Source organism: Mauremys reevesii, linkage group 6 (assembly GCF_016161935.1).
Source record: "Mauremys reevesii isolate NIE-2019 linkage group 6, ASM1616193v1, whole genome shotgun sequence".
NCBI lineage: Eukaryota > Metazoa > Chordata > Testudines > Geoemydidae > Mauremys > Mauremys reevesii.
In genome coordinates, this window is record NC_052628.1 from 107,044,596 (window position 1) to 107,061,496 (window position 16,901).

The 16,901-nt window shown below is 40.9% G+C and overlaps 1 protein-coding gene across 2 annotated transcripts in view; it reads left to right on the forward strand.

Moving 5' to 3' along the window:
* Positions 1–10,532, forward strand: part of KIAA2026 (KIAA2026 ortholog) — a 73,625-nt gene extending 63,093 nt beyond the window's left edge. For both annotated transcript variants that reach the window (XM_039544164.1, XM_039544163.1), the window contains 3 exons: positions 3,999–4,114; positions 5,650–5,837; positions 6,711–10,532. In XM_039544164.1, coding sequence (XP_039400098.1) covers positions 3,999–4,114; positions 5,650–5,837; positions 6,711–10,366 — 3,960 coding nt within the window. In that variant the 3' untranslated portion in view covers positions 10,367–10,532. The remainder of the gene's footprint in view (positions 1–3,998; positions 4,115–5,649; positions 5,838–6,710) is intronic.
* The last annotated feature ends 6,369 nt before the right edge of the window (positions 10,533–16,901 follow it).

Sequence of the window (16,901 nt, forward strand, 5' to 3'; positions counted from 1 at the left end):
TGTCCTGAAATCAGTCTCATTCTATTTAATTATTTTAATGTCTTGTTTTAGTGTTACCCATTTTATGTATTCCAATAGTACTATATGATATACAAATGCATTTATGTCTGTAATTCTCTATGTGGAATTTTAAATATACTCTTTAAAATGAAATAAATCTGCTCAAACTAAGTATTTTCTACTGTAAATAGTTCTATTGGCTACTCACACGAGTAATCAGGATTCTAATTATGCTAAATTGCATATATATATAACTTTTTATTATAGTATCCATTGATAGTTTTTTACTTCAATATATAATATGTGCAGTGAGACCAACTTACACATGGGGGAATTAAAACATAATTTCCTGACTTTTCTGTGTGTTAAATCTTAATCATAACTTGGCATTAATGTATAGCTTTTCATTCAAGTACCTTGTTTTTTGTAATTTTAATTAAAGAATAAGCAATGAGTAGTCATTCATTCTGCTGTATAAAATGCAAATGATTGCACATCATAGTAAAAACAGAGGACTGTTTTCAAACCAGCTACCAACCTGAGTGATCATGCTGTGGACTGGGGGAAGTCTCCTGGGAATGGGTGGAAAGGAATCCTTCCAACAAGCCATGGAGACTACTGCAGACTCTTGAAGGGCTGTGACTTCAGGCCTTAATCCAACTCTTCTTGCAGCCACCTGACCCAAAATCCCATGCATTCTAGGGTACAGAAGCAGAGCTCTGCAGCAAACTAAGGGTGCAGATCAAATGTGGAGATGAGTTCCCACCAACTCCTCTCCCTGTTTTTGCAGCAGAACCGTGCCGTCTTTCCCTGTCTCAATATCATCTGTGGCAAGAGCAAATCTAGGATTTGGCCCATTGAGTCCAGTTCGTTCCTCTAGTACACTGAACTTAGTGGGGTGGCAAAAGTATGAGGACAGAGTCTGGATATCCAGACTCATTTTTATGACTATCTCAATAATTAAGCTCATATATGTCCTGCTTTGTAAAGTGCCATGTAAATTCATAGTGTTATATTACTATTTTTTTTAAATAATCACAATTGATGCCCACTTAAATAACTAGTAAGAAAAACAATGTACGTTACTCTGTTTAACATGCATTCTTCATGGAGGATTATACAAACTAAGATTCCGTTTGGAAAAAAAAACCATTTGAGTTATCTGAGTGGAAAAATTAAGGCTGTCAATTAATCTCAGTTAACTCTCGATTAACTCAAATTAATCACGATTAATTGCAGTTTTAATTGCACTGTTAAACAATAGAATACCAATTGAAATTTATTAAATATTTTGGATGTTTTTCTACATTTTCATATATATTGTATTCTGTGTTGTAATTGAAATTAAAATGTATATTTTTTATTATAAATATTTGCACTGTAAAAATGATAAACAAAAGAAATAGTATTTTTCAGTTCACCTTATACAAGTACTGTAGTTCAATCGCTTTGTCGTGAAAGTGCAGTTTACAAATGTAGATTTTTTTTGTTACATATCTGCACTCAAAAACAAAACAATGTAAAACTTCAGAGCCTACAAGTCCACTCAGTCCTACTATTTGTTTAGCCAATTACTAAGACAAACAAGTTTGTTTACATTTATGGGATATAATGTGGCCCTCTTCTTATTTACAGTGTCACCAGAAAGTGAGAACAGGTATTTGCATGGCACTTGTGTAGCTGGCATTGCAAGATATTTACGTGCCAGATATGCTAAACATTCGTATGCCCCTTCATGCTTCGGCCACCATTCCAGAGGACATGCTTCCATGATGACGCTCGTTAAAAAAAGTGTGTGTTAATTAAATTTGTGACTGAACTCCTTGGGGGAGAACTGTATGTTTCCTGCTCTGTTTTACCCGCATTCTGCCATATATTTTATGTGGTAGCCGTCTCAGATGATGACCCAGCACATGTTGTTCGTTTTAAGAACACTTTCACTGCAGATTTGACAAAATGCAAAGAAGGTACCAGTGTGAGATTTCTAAAGATTGCTACAGCACTCGATGCAAGGTTTAAGAATCAGAAGTGCCTTCCAAAGTCTGAGAGGGATGAGGTGTGGCGCATGCTTTCAGAACACTCCGATGTTGAAACTCCAGAACCCAAACCACCAAAAAAGAAAATCAACCTTCTGCTGGTGGCATCTGACTCCGATAATGAAAATGAACATGCGTCAGTCCGCACTGCTTTAGATTGTTATCGAGCAGAACCCATCATCAACGTGGACGTATGTCCCCTGAAATGGTGGTTGAAGCATGAAGGGACATACGAATCTTTGGCACATCTGGCATTTAAATATTTTGTGACGCCGTCTACAACAGTACTATGCAAACTCCTGTTCTCATTTTCAGGTGATGCTGCCCACTTCTTGTTTACAACATTATCTCTTGAAAATTTAAACAAACTTGTTTGTCTGAGTCAGTGGTCCCCAATGCAGTGCCCGCGGGTGCCATGGCGCCCGCGGGGGCATCTTAATGCGCCCGCATCCTGGCCCTCGGGAGAGCACCCACCGAAATGCCGCCGAATTTCAGCGACATTTCAGCGGGGACGCCTCTCGATGACGATGCTTGCTGTCGACAAGTGACGTCATTGAGAAGCATTGCCACTGACGGCATTTCGGCGGGTGCTCCACTGCCGCAGTGGTCCTTCGTCTGGCACCTGCCAGACGAAAAGGTTGGGGACCACTGGTCTGAGTGATTGGCTGAACAAGAAGTAGGGCTGAGTGGACTCTGCAGGCTCTAAAATTTTACATTGTTTTATTTATGAATGCAGTTTTTTTGTACATGATTCTACATTTGTAAGTTCAACTTTCATGATAAAGAGATTGCACGATAGTTCTTGTATTAGGTGAACTGAAAAATACTATTTCTTTTGTTTTTTTTACAGTGCAAATACTTGTAATCAAAAATAAATATAAAGTGAGCACTGTACATTTTGTATTCTGTATTGTAGCTGAAATCAGTATTTTTGAAAATGTAGAAAACTTCCAAAAATATTTAAATAAATGGTATGCTATTGTTTAACAGTGAGATTAATCATGATTAATGTTTTTAATTGTACGATTAATCATGATTAATATTTTTAATTGCTTGACAGCCCTAGAAAAAATCTGTCACAAAAAGAAAGTGCTCCTCCTTCTGTTTTCTGATAATTCAGATATAGCCCAGCATAGAACTTTCCCAAGAAACTCTCCTTTGGATAAAATACAAATGTAAGACACGTTAGCCCCAAAAGTAATTTTCTGGGAAGTTTATAATCTTAAAAATTATAAAATATCTTTTGTTTTTGTAAAGTGTCTATATATATCTGGTAATTCATAAAATATGTACCTTTAATTAAAAATAGTGTTTAGGTTTGCTGTAATACAATTTTAGGCCCTAATCTTGTAAACATTTACACATGAAACTTTACACATTTGAGTAGTCCCTTTGAGCTCACTAGGACTACCTCAGATGTTTAAAGTTATTCATGGAAGTAAAGTTAAGCACACGTCTAAACGTTTGCAGGATTGGACCTTAGTCCCAGTTTTCAGCATCCTGAAAAGGTAAACATTTCAGTAAGAGACCTTTTATTTATGAGGATTTTGTTTCTGGGTTTGTTTTCAATAAAAGTATTCTGAATAAGATTAGTGTTTGCCTTACTAAAGCTGAGACTGGACTGCATTGATAAAGTCAAATGTAATATGTAGTTAGTTTTGTATTTTCTTTTTTATACACCTCTACCCCAATATAACGCGACCCGATATAACACGAATTTGGATATAACACGGTAAAGCAGTGCTCCGGGGGGGCGGGTTTTCGCACTCCAGTGGATCAAAGCAAGTTTGATATAACGCAGTTTCACCTATAATGCGATAAGATTTTTTGGCTCCCAAGGACAGCGTTATATCGGGGTAGAGGTGTATGTTGCATGGAAGTACACTGACACTGGTGTCAGACTAATATATTTAATAGATGCAGCTATAATGAAATAATAAAGAAATGTTTTTATGTTTGCAGGGAAGATGGTACCATCGGAAACAAGCAGTAAAGGAATTGCACTGTACATTGGTACGACTGCTAAATGAATTGTTACCATGGGAACCAAAACTAATGAAGGCTTTTCAGAGAAACAGGTAAATGAGGTACTCTTTGGAACAATGTCAGAGAAATGAACAAAACACAAAAGTTACATTTTTTTTAAAGTAATAATTGATGCTAAAATCCTGGTGACAACAGTCCTTCAGGGCTATGTGTGAGGTATAGACAGTATTTTAGTTTAAAGAGCTAGCACTTCTGCATAACATAAAAACATCTAACAACTCCATAGATAAGATTGAGCAGAGCTTTTTGTCTAACAACTGTTTTTTCAAAATGTCCTAAAATCCCCATGCATATTCAGATTGTTTTTAGAATTACTATGCCAAGCCAATGCCCAGAGTAGAGTTAATTATGGAAATTTGGATTCCTTCGGTCCCATGGGTCCTGTGATACACCATCTTTAACTGAATACAATTTTCCTGTTCTTACAAATTTTTTTGCATCCACTTGTGGCTCAAACTTTGGCACTGATTTGGACGAAACTGAGATTACCTGATTGGACTGACCTCAGCTGGTGTCAGATTTGACCTCAACTGTAGACCAGCGCCAAGCTCCGCATCCAGGAAGCTGTATTTGAAATGTTTTTAATATGTCTTTCTAGCTTTGTAGATTACACTTGACCACTTTACCTGTTCTAGACAAATCTCCAAAGACTTGCTAGTTGTTAACATCTTGTACTAAGGATTCCCTCTCAGTCATCTTCAGTTACCAATGTTTTATCTTTCTGGTTCACTTTGATATATTCCAGCAAACTGTAGAACTTCTCAGAGCGGAAGTGCTGAACAGAGGACAAAGAGTGCCTGGTAGTGTGTGAATGCTAGGACAAATGTGGAATTCTGGTGGGCATTGAGAATATGCAAAATTGTATTAAAATGGGGTGAAGCACTCTTATGGTCCCATCTTCTTGACATACCTAGTGGAATATCAGGCACTGGAATGTCAATAGCAACTGTTCCAGCAGCCCTGAGACTTGAGACATTTTAAAAATTCTTTCAGGCATTCTTAAATTTTTAGAGCCAAGAGGAAACATTATGATCATCTAATTGGATCTAGTATATAACACAGACCAAAAGCAGAAATCCCTGATTTCTCTAGCTGGAGCTGTACCTCAACTCAGATGTCAAGGTGAGCACAGGGAACTTGCTGCAACTGATTCCTGAACCAATAGAGCTGCACCTAAAACAGTTAGGGTCTCTGAGAGAGTATGAAGAGGAATGATGGCATAGAATAGTGTTGGATACAACACAAAAAGTGGCAGATACTGTTAGCAATAGGTCAGATTCGATTTGGTCCCAGTACCTATTGCCAGCTCCAGGGGGGACAGAATTTTGGTTGTGGCAAGAGGGGAGATGTTACCTTAGCTCTGTATTTCCTGGTTTTCAGAGGGTTAAGTTTAGTCACTGTGGTCAGTTTGGGAAGAGCATAAGCCTGTGCTAGGGAATCTTAACTATGTTAATTAAGTTTTTGGGCAGTAAGTATAGGTACAAGTATGAACAGTTAAGTATTTTCTTAATAAAATATTTAAAATAGGTTGCAGAAGTTAGTCATTATGTCTGACATTCTGTTCAAGGTCTCGACTGAAGAAGGACTATGATGATTTCAAAAGACAGCCAGACCATGATAAATTTACCAGAGAACTATGGAGTAATGAAGAAGGTGAAGTTGATAATGGAAAAGAATCTTTCAATGCAGTAGCCAGTAAATCTTCAGAAGCTGCAGAGCATCTGGAAATCCTGCAAAAAGATCCCTCAGAGTTTGGTAAGCACTTAGCTGGGATTTAGTGACCATGCGGACGTGCTGCAAGGCCTACAGTTTTCCTGTGTTTGGTGTTGTGGTTTTTTGTTTGTTGTAGCTGTGTATTACATGTTATTTTTACTATAGTGAATTATATCGGTCTAGATTCTGTGCTGACCTCCTTCAAAGCATAGCTGAGAGAAAGGGTGGGCAAAGGTGGCTTTGTGCTACCTTTGTGCCCTCTGGATTCTGGCCTGTGGCGGGTGCTGAAATGGTACCCAATGTGAATTAGAGCTTGGAACTGACGGCATCTGCTACAGGGCTGTCTATGGCTAGTTTGACACCGCAAATTCCTGTTGCCCTCAGTGTACCCTCCTACTCCTGATCAATCCCTAGCATTTTCCCTGTGCTTTTAATAGTTGGGATGAATTGGGATGAAAGGCAGTGAAGCCATAACTATCTATTGGTTTTGTATAAAAATTTCTGGATTTCTTTTTTTAATTCCTGAATTTCCTTTAAATTAAAGCATTGTAACATCAAATTCTGGAAACTATGCTGTCACTTAGAATGCAAAAGTTGTAGTTTGATGCATTCATAAATACAAATTTAGGATTTGATGATTTTTTAAATGAAATTCTGTGCCTGCTCAATAGGATTTTAAATGTAAATTGGTTGGAGCCTAAATTATTATGTTTTTTTAAAATTATGTTTACGCATGTAGATAATGAGATGATTAGTACTGTCATCCCATCAGAAACTATTATTGACATGACAGCATGCTTATAAACTACTGCATTGCTTTTAGCTAAAGACTAATAAACTATCATATAGCTGTGTCAGTTGCAAACATTTAACTTGTGATATATTTACAATTACTTGTTTTAATTCTTTCTGCAGATGAAATGAAACTGCTAGAAATGGATTTTCCTGCAGGAAGGAGCAGGCTACTGAAGAAAGAATTGACTTCTAAAGAAATACAGAAGACACTGCCCAAATCTATTAAACGTCAGTCCAAGCAAAATAGTTACCTGGATGATAGCACAAAAGACCTTTCACCAAGGAAGAAAGCTAAATTAAGCACAAATGAGGCTACAGTCCAGAGTGCAGAAAGTGAGATGCACACGAACAGTTGTTTGAGTGAACTGAAACAAAGCGAGCTATTGCCTCTAGACTCATTTGCCCTGACAGATTCTGCAACGTCAGTATCAAGCTTTCTGAAAGAGACCAAACCCATCCAGGCTTTGCTTGCTAAGAATATTGGGAACAAAGTGACCTTAACAAATCAGCTGACCACCCCTATGGGTATGGACATATTTGCTTCTGAAAAGGCAGTTATGTCACCTGTGGAGTCATCCCCACTAAAGCCAGCATTGCCCTGCGAGACCAATTCAAATAGTCCTTTACAAATGGTATACAAAATGCCAAGTGGCCATTGTGTACCAATAGATATCCATAACAGCTCAGTGAAGATTCAAATGCAGCCTGTGATTGACCCTAAAACAGGAGAAAAAGTCATGCAGCAAGTTCTAATTTTACCCCAAAATTTTCTCATACAACACAAAGAAGGAAAAGCAGTGGCAAAGCTGCACTGTACATCTTTTCCACAGGCAGCTCATGTTAATGATTGTTTAGCACCTGTTCTTGTAAATCCAACTGTAAATGCTACCACTCAACTGTCTTCTACAGTTTTTAACAAGAGTGTTACACATTTGTCACAAGTGACTAGTCCAGTGAACAGACCACAAACTTTGTCCTCTGTAACTGCAGCAAGTAACTTACAAGCATCATCAATTAAAATGAGCCAAAGTGAAGCTGGCAAAACGAAGACTTCAGTTTCATCTGCCACATTTTCTGTACCTTTACCTTCATCCACTGTTTCCACATTAGGTCAGCCTTTGGCATCAGCAACAACACAAAGTGGATCTGCAAATACTTCTTGTTCCATTCACAGTCTAGCACCACAGCAGACTAGTGACTCCTGTGAAGCTAAACAGGAGCTTAAAACAGTGTGTATAAGAGAATCGCAGTCCATTCTTGTCACAACACGAGGGGGGAACACTGGAATTGTTAAAGTACAGACAAACCCAGACCAGATTTCACCTAATACTTTATCTCCAAATTCAGTTTTCACTTATGCACCTCAGCTTCAGGCATTTTTGGTTCCAAAATCCACTACGTTGTCAACCTCTACTTTTTCATCTATAGTGACAGCCGCATCTAGTCTCCCACTGTTTGGTCAGTCTTTTGTTTCTGGGTTTGCCCCCTCAACAACATCTTCTGTTACCATTCCAGCCATTCCTGCAGGCTTAAACCAGATAATAGGGAAAAATCTCCAATTTCCATTAGGGCAGCTTCCCACTAGTGGCAGTTTGGATCAAGTAATAGAGAAAACTCAACAGGTATCATCTACTTTCTTGTCCTCCATTTCATCAACTAGCACTTTGGTGCCAGCAACTCCAAACAGTACTGTTAATGTAATTAGCATTTCTTCAGGAAATACTGAACAAAGTAGCACAGGCATTACCCAGACTCCTTCAACACAGCAACAAGTTAATATTAAAACCAAAAAATGTCCTGTTACACAACCTGAGACAGCTACAGCAACAAATGGAGATGTGATCCGTGGTACTCCGATTCAAAAACTTATGTTGGTCACAAATCCACCTATTCTTTCTCCTTGTGGAGCTACAGGAGTAAATATAATACCTACTCCAACATCCACTGGTGTTAGTGCCCAAAAATTAGTTTTCATTAATACTCCAATTCCCAGTAGCTCATCAAACACCAGTCTAGTGGCAGAATCATTAAAACAGACCCTGCCTTCCTCCATAGGCAAAACATATGTTAACACCCCAGAACAACCTCAGTTACTTCTAATTCCATCTACAATGGGAGCACCAGTAAAAGTAAGTTCATCACCTACTGTGTCTCAAGTAAAAGATGTTAAAATTGGACTAAACATAGGTCAAGCCATTGTAAATACCACAGGCAATGCACAGCATGTTCCACCAATTAACATATTGAAGTCTGCAGCCCCCAAAGGAACAGATGACATAAACAGCAAGGGTTTTATTTTGCCTTTGTCAACAAGTGGTAGTTTCGTTCCAGGATGTTCAGGTTTTGAGAGTCAAAGTATTACATCTGTTAATGAATCTATAGGTGTTGCAACAAAAGCAGCAAAAGCTTTTACAGTAACAACAGCAAATGCATGTTTAGATTCTGTTTCAGTGACACCAAGTGGGACTTCTATTGGCACGCGACCCACTGTTTTGGTTAGTGGAAATGACACTTCTTCGAGAATAAGGCCAGTTTTAACTAATCGACTGTGTACATCAAATATTGGAAATACTGTGGCCATATCGACTGTGAAAACAGGACATCTTGCTTCATCTGTTCTTATTTCAACTACACAACCAAGAGTATCTTCTCAAAGTGTATCATCTGCTTTACAGTTTCCAGTTACCTTGCCTGGACCTGTGACAGCCTCCACTAAAATAATTCAAACCGTTCCTCGCTTGACAGCAGTTCCAGCTGCTGCACAATGTCTGCCCCTTCCAAAAGGACAGCCCCCCACACTGATACAATTTCAGTCACCAGGAATTTCAGCTGCAGTGCCAACTAATGCAAACTTTCACAAACCTCAAAATGTAATGCCATCTGCTTCACCAAATACAGGTAAAATAATTAGTTTTTCCAACTTCGCTTCTCTCCCATGCCAGCAGATACCTCCTAGTTTAGCAAAACCAGCTCATGCTTACTCTTCTGCTCCAGGCGCCTCTGTCATTCAGACTGCTGCTGCTTCACCGATTGTAACTAGTCAGGCAATGGGTCAGTTGAATGAAACTTGTATTCCACAGAAAATAGTTATTAACACCTCTACGCCTTTGGCACCTGGAACTCATATCATGATTAATGGCACTCGATTTATTGTTCCACCGCAAGGCCTTGGAGCAGGCACTCATGTTCTTCTCATCTCTGCTAATCCAAAACATGGGCCTCCTTTACTTCTTAACAATGGCCAAGGGGCTCGAGGTGTACCATTTGTTAATCATATTCCCCAGAACATCACACTAGCACCAAGTAACTCATTAAGTTGGCAGACATCAAAACATCCTCTGAAAAGCTCTACAAAAATTGTGAACTCTCTTGGGACAGCAAACACTCTGCCCATCGTACATGCAACACCACAGATAGTAAACACTGCTGCTAAATCATGCGTTCCACCCTCTACAACAACACTGTCTGTGTCTTCAGTGATAAAACCTCCAGTTAATGTTTTGGCTAAAACTTCTTTGGTTCCTGCCATAAATGCTGGTAACTCTCAGTTACCAAGTAGCACTTCAGTATTTCACTTAGATACATCTATCAAGAAACTGTTGGTCAGCCCAGAAGGAGCCATTTTGAATGCTATAAATACTCCAGCATCAAAGGTGGCTTCTTCTCTGTCTTCATCCCTGTCACCAGTTGCAGTGTCCAAAAGCATAAATGCTACTAGTGTCTTCCCTGCTTTTCAGTCATCTGGCCTAGGTAAATCTGACAAAGCCGCTTCCTGAATTTGGAATGATAGAGCCAATTTCACATATTTGGGGCATTCTTTGGACTTTGGAAATCATTATAACTGTTGAACATTTCTTACACTGTTTGAAACATACTTTAAATAGTTGATTTCTTTAAACTACTTTGTATTAAATTGCAGCTGTTTTCAGTTTCCTTGTGGGAGATGTAAGAGGTTCTGTTTGATTTCCCTCTAAGATAGGCTTTCAAAGGGTTATTTAATAAAATGGTCAAAATGACCAACTTGTTACTATACATAGCAAAGTGTAAAATTTGGTTTTAGTTTAAAGGAATCTGGCATTTTGCACATTTACATTGACATGTTTCATTTTACGATTTGAACCATTAGGTGGCATGGTTATAACAGTATGTGTCTTTTTTTTAAATTTTTGTCAAATCTTATTTTTGTTTGATTTGTTTCTGTAAAAAAGATATTTATGCATTGTAAAAATCCAGTCCATGGTGTAAAATTGTACATATTCCTGATCCTTAACAATCTGTACTAAACTATATGTACAAAGAACTATGCTGTCTTATTTATGTTTTGTTTACATAATGTATAGTTTTTTAAGTATTTTAGTAATTTTGGACCAGTGTACTGTTAAGCAACAATGCAGAAGAATCTGCGTGTAATAAATCAAGTTGCTGTACTGCTTTGTTTTGACAATATTTTAAGACTGTATCTATTGCATCGTGGGAGAAGAATTTATGCGTGCACCTCTTTCCAGTGTGCATGCATTAATACAGAAAAATCTTGCAGTGTGGAACTTTGCCAAAAAGAATTATTTAAGCCACCAAGCTTTGAGCTGTGATTTGCATTACATATATGATTTCAATAGTTAGGAACAGGTTTCCTGTTTACAGATTTCATATTTCAAAGACACTCTCATTATTGAGGCTGTGAGTCTTTAACGGAGGTCATGGAAGTCACTGATTCCGTGACTTTCCAGGACTCCTGCAGCTGCAGCAGCTGGTGTGTCTGACCCCAGGGCCGCCCGAGCAGCTGGGCCCTGGGACCAGCCGCACCGGCCACTGCTCTGGTAGCCCCAGACAACTGCACTCGGGTCCTGCCCCAGAGCAGTGGTCCAGGAGGAGCACTGCCGCCCTCACCCGGAGCAGCGGTGGTAGCAGCAGGGCCCCAGGCTGCCTCCTGCCCGGAGGTGCAGAGGCAGCGGCGGGGCCCCGGGCCACCCACCACCCAGAGGAGCAGTGGTGGGGCCCCCCAGGCCATCTCCTGCCCAGTGGAGCAGCAGTGGCAGGGCCATTGGCTGCCCCGCCCCAGGATCAGCAGCCCAGCAGGGTTCTGGGCCACTCCCCTCTCCACCCCAGAAGCAGCAGTGACGGCTGGAGCACACACCCCCACCCCCCAGCAGCAGCATCCACTGAAGTGTCCCCTCCTCCCCGGCACCTAAGATTTAGTGACTGATTTAGCACCTGTGACTTTTACTAAAAATACGTGTGACTAAATCGTATTCTTACTCATTTTGAAGTGATTTTTGACCTTTTTTGCTTTCTGTCTTTGATGTTGCAGAAGAAATCATTTTCATTACTTTCAAAATGGTGTTTCTGTCAAATCTTTTCTTTCGTGTGTTTATGATCTATTTTTTTCCTGTTTCTTATAGCAGATTCATATTTTTTGTATGTATATTTTTCAGTAAGCTGGATGGGGGGAACCCAACAACACATAAATGTAACTTTTACTAATGTATGAAATTTCCTAATCATAGGAACCTTTTTCTATGTGTATCCATCCTGTTGGACAGGACCTACAGCAGGTACTCACTAGGCTGAGGACAATGGGGGACACTTAACTTTAAAACTACGTTCTGATGACAGCATCATTACGCTAAGTAGGGTGCCTGATTTGGGAAACCAGTTTGGCCAAGTTGGTGTTAAGGAGAATGGGAGTTAGGAGTTGAAAGTTACTGAAGGTTGACAAAGAGACAGATAACAAAAACAAAAGGTTCTAAAAGAAATCACGGGGGGGAAGACCCATAGGACATTTGGGCAAGAGGAAGGAAGGGGATGAACTGGCCAAGGAAAGGTTATCTGAGCTGGGGAGAAGGCTCAGTTTTTGTGCATATAATAGTGATGCATTGCAACAGAAGGCTGTTGGATGACCCCAAGTGACCCAAATCCAGGCCCATAGAATGGCCTGGTGTGTTGCGGAAGCTGAGGTAGGGAATAGCATATAGGGTTTACAATTTTTGTTCCAATCTGTGTATTTTCTGTGTGATTAAGTAAATAGCAATAGTGTTAGAACCCTGTGCAAAGTGTCTGAGTGTTATAATCTGCACTTACTACATGGCCCCTGGAAGAGGTAAACACCTATGGGTGTACTTCTGGGAGAGGACATGTTAAAGCACATTCTGAGTTTCAAAGACTTCCCAGTTCACATCTCGGACAAGCCCCCACTTATAATGCTGACAAATCCCTGTTGTCAGCAGGCAGGATTGAATCTGGGACATTTGAACCTTAGTGTATGAGCCTTGACTGTAAGAGCTGAAAGCCACATGGCTCTTAAGCCAAGGTTGTAGCAGACTCCTCAATCTCTAGATGGTTCAGGTGCCACTAGAGGGCTACAGAGCACCAACTAGGCATGGGTTGCTTACTTCCCCTAGCTGTGGAAGCACAACCCAAGCTTCAGAGACTTCCCAGCTGATATCCCAGCTAGGGTGACCAGACAGCAAGTGTGAAAAATCGGGACGGTGGGGAGTAATAGGTCCCTAAATAAGACAAAGCCTCAAATATTGGGACTGTCCCTATAAACTTGGGGCATCTGGTCACCTAATCCCAGCTGCCCAAAAATGACAATTTAAAGGGTTGTCTGAGGCAACTCCATGCAGCCTGGATCAGCCCTGGAAAATACTACTTGGCACTGAAAAGATGGGGCCAGGGAATCTAATGGGACCAGAGCTGAGACAGATGCTGCAGATCTCTGTCTGGAGAGACCTTTTTGGTCAGAGCAGAAACCACAGAATCTGCTGAGTCTGGAGATAGAACAACAACCACTTCCATGAGGAAGTCAACAGACAAACCCGCTCCTTCTTCCTCCTGCACAGGAGTGGAAGGCTATAGAAGAAACTCAGAGGGAGATATTTACAAATTTTTCCTCTGTTTTAAGACATGCAAGCTGGAATTCCCCACAGTCATGGCTGTTCCTTATGATTCGGGTGATATTGTCAAAGAGCTCAACTGAACACACTGTTCAGCATTCCTCCTTTTTTATTAAAGGTGTGATGGAATGAAGAGGAATAGTTTTCCCCCAGAGCTGAATGAGTTTGGGGTTGTTAGACTTTTTCAGAAGAATTCTGTATTTTTCCTGGGTAGTAACTGACTGACGTATTCCACCAAACGGGGAGCTGCATTTTAGAGGTGACAAAGAGAAACTTTGATAATCCTAATACAAAATGGCCTCTTCCTGCTCTCATTAATCACATGTAATTTTGTTTGTGGTGTACGCCCAAGAATGAATTTAGCCTGGGCACACAGAGGTAATGGGATCATGCAGCGGGGCCACAATTGTGAAAGGAGCTCATGTGAGCACAGACTTAATATTGAGGGCAGTGCTAGTAAATGTACTGTGGATAGGTGCTGGATACATACAAACCTGATTTGATTTTGGTGGGAGGAGAGCGTATGTGAATGCACATAAACCTGATTGATGGGATATGGGCAGGCTAATTACAAACTAACAATTGGTGTGTGTTAAGGGGTGCATGCACCAGTGTAGCCTCTTCCAACACAACCGTCTACTACACCAAACATCCAGCTTAACAACATTTTTGGGGGAAAAGTAACCTGGTAAAAAGTAGAATAGTAAAAGGTGTCAGAGTTCAGGTGTGGTGTGTGGTCTGTTTGAATGGAAAGGCTAATTATCATTCTGTAATGATTATTTTTAATATGGAATTACTGCGAACTGTGACACTGATTCATCAATGTATTTAAGCATGTTCCTAACTGGAAGCGTCAACATCAGTGGGATGGCTCACATACTTTGTTAGTTACGTGCATAAGTACTCTCTGGAATTGGTGTTTTAAGGCTGAACAATTACAGGGTTTTTTTCTATTCTTTTCGGTTCAATAGCTATTTAATTCAAATCATTACTACTATAGGTTACCATTTTTTTATAAAATATTTATTTATAAGTAACAAATATCTATGATAAATAAATAAATGACTGACAAATGTCCTGTTACAAATATCATAAAACAATCTGAAAATATTTTCACAGTGCACATATAGAATAAATAGTAACAACAGCTTTTAAAATCTGACTGCATCTCATTTTAAATCATGTATAAAATATTACTTGATTTTGGTCAGTACTTCTAAAAATGTTGGTATTTAAATTTCTAAACTTCTTTATGAGTTTGTCCTATGTTTGAAAACCCTATAATTCCACAGAGATTATCCTACTAGCACTGAGGCTGAACTGCTTGTCTTTTATGAAATAATTGGTATCTCTTCACGTTCATCCTGGGAAACTGTAGGTCCTTTCTTCTGGTTAGAGAGTCCCATTTTCAATCACTGCAACCAAGTATGTCTCCAGACGCCCAACTGGCTGATGAGTCTATGTTGGAATCTCTGAATGGAACTCCCACCTCAGGTAGTTTCGGAGAGACTTTTGCAAAAGCAGCAGGAAATATATTGGAAGATTTTGTGGATTGCCACCTTGGCATTCCCCTTCAGGGTCACTCGAGGCTTGAAAACCTCTTGGGGCCACCTGAAACGTGTCTCTTCATTCTGACATTGGAGAAAAATTATGCACATCTTTTTTGTTTGAAAGTTTTTCCAGTTCACATTTGTTATGCTGTTACACTGTGGTTAAGCTGTATGTTACAGTTCACAGATGAGATTTGATCAGAGAAGAGTTGAACCACAGAAATATATACCAAACACACAATGTCAACAGTGTTTAAGGTCTAACTCTTAATTTTCTTGTAACTTTTTTGCATCAATAGCCTTCATTTTGAAATTTAAACTTTGAGTAAATCACCAGAGTATTATCACATAAATTGTCATATGGGCAGTTGGAATTTCATTATAGTGTGAGTGTATTGCATAATACAAGGTCAAGCATCATGGAGTCTTAGAAGTCACTGTGGGAAGGATCAGTAGAGAGGAGGGAATCTACTGCATGGTACATTTTCATCCAACTGTTTTAACCTCTGTAGTTGCTGCATCCTCAGCTGGAATGAAATGAGATTTGGTTGAAACACAAAGGGAAAAATAAATTTTCCATTGCATTAATGTCAATTAATTAAATGAAAATATCTTTCTACACCTTATAACCTTACAAGTCTTATGCTCAGTTCATATATTTTATAAATGTCTCTAGGAAACTTCTCAAGCTATGGTATATGATGAGGACAGATTAATAAATAGCAACCCTGGTCATAATAGAAATACACTACATATGTAGAAGTCAGAGTACTTTGGGGGTGGAGGGGAAGTATCATTATTTGATGACCAAAGTACTGGTGAGGTGGCTAAGGATTCCAAATATACGTACTTTGTTGCATGGATTGCCAATTATGTAGTGCAGGGGTCAGCAACCTGCGGCACGCGTGCCAAAGGCAGCACGCAAGCCGATTTTTAATGGCATGCTGCTACCTGCCGCCTGCTGGGGTCCCGGCCCCACTCAGCCCCTCTGCCCACCACTTTTTCCTGCAGGGGCAGGAGGCAGAAGCTTGGTCCTGCCAGCAGCCAAGCTCCCCCTCCCCTGCTGCTTCCCCCAGCATGGTGCTTTCCTGTCCCTCCTCCTCTCCTTCCCTGTGCCGATCAGCTGATCACCCTTGCAAGGGGGAGGGGAGCGGAGCCGCAGAGTGCTCACTGCTCTGTGGAGGAGGCAGAGAAGAGGTGGGGACAGACGGGGCCCTGGGGAAAGGGGTGGAATAGGGGCATATCCCCTCCAGTCCCCTGCCGTGAGCCGCTCATGACAGGGTGCTGGGAGCACCTCCACGAGCTGAGCACCCCGGCCCTCTGCCCTGACCCCTGCACCCCCTCCACACACCCAGCCCTCTGCCCTGACCCCTGCACCCCCTCCACACACCCAGCCCTCTGCCCTGACCCCTGCACCCCCTCCACACACCCAGCCCTGACTTCTGCACCCCCTGCATATACTCAGCCATGCCACACCCTGACTCCTGCACCCCCTCACACATCTCCAGCTCCCGTTCTGACTCTTGCACCTCCCCACATCCCCACCCCCACCCTGAGCACCAAACGGGAGCTCCTGCACACACACCCCACATTCCCACCTGCACCCCCGGCCTGGGGTCCCAGCTGCCGGCCCCGCTCAGCCTGCTGCCGGTCTGGGGTCCTGGCTGCCGGCCCCTTGCCAGCTGGGGTCCCGCAGGCCCCGCTCAGCCCGCTGCCAAACTAGGTGAACAGAACCCCAGGTCTGCAGCGGGCTGAGTGGGCCGGCGGTGTAAGAGCAGCATTTTAATTTAAATTTAAATTAAGCTTCTTAAACATTTTGAAAACCTTGTTTACTTTACATACAACACTAGTTTAGTTATATAATATAG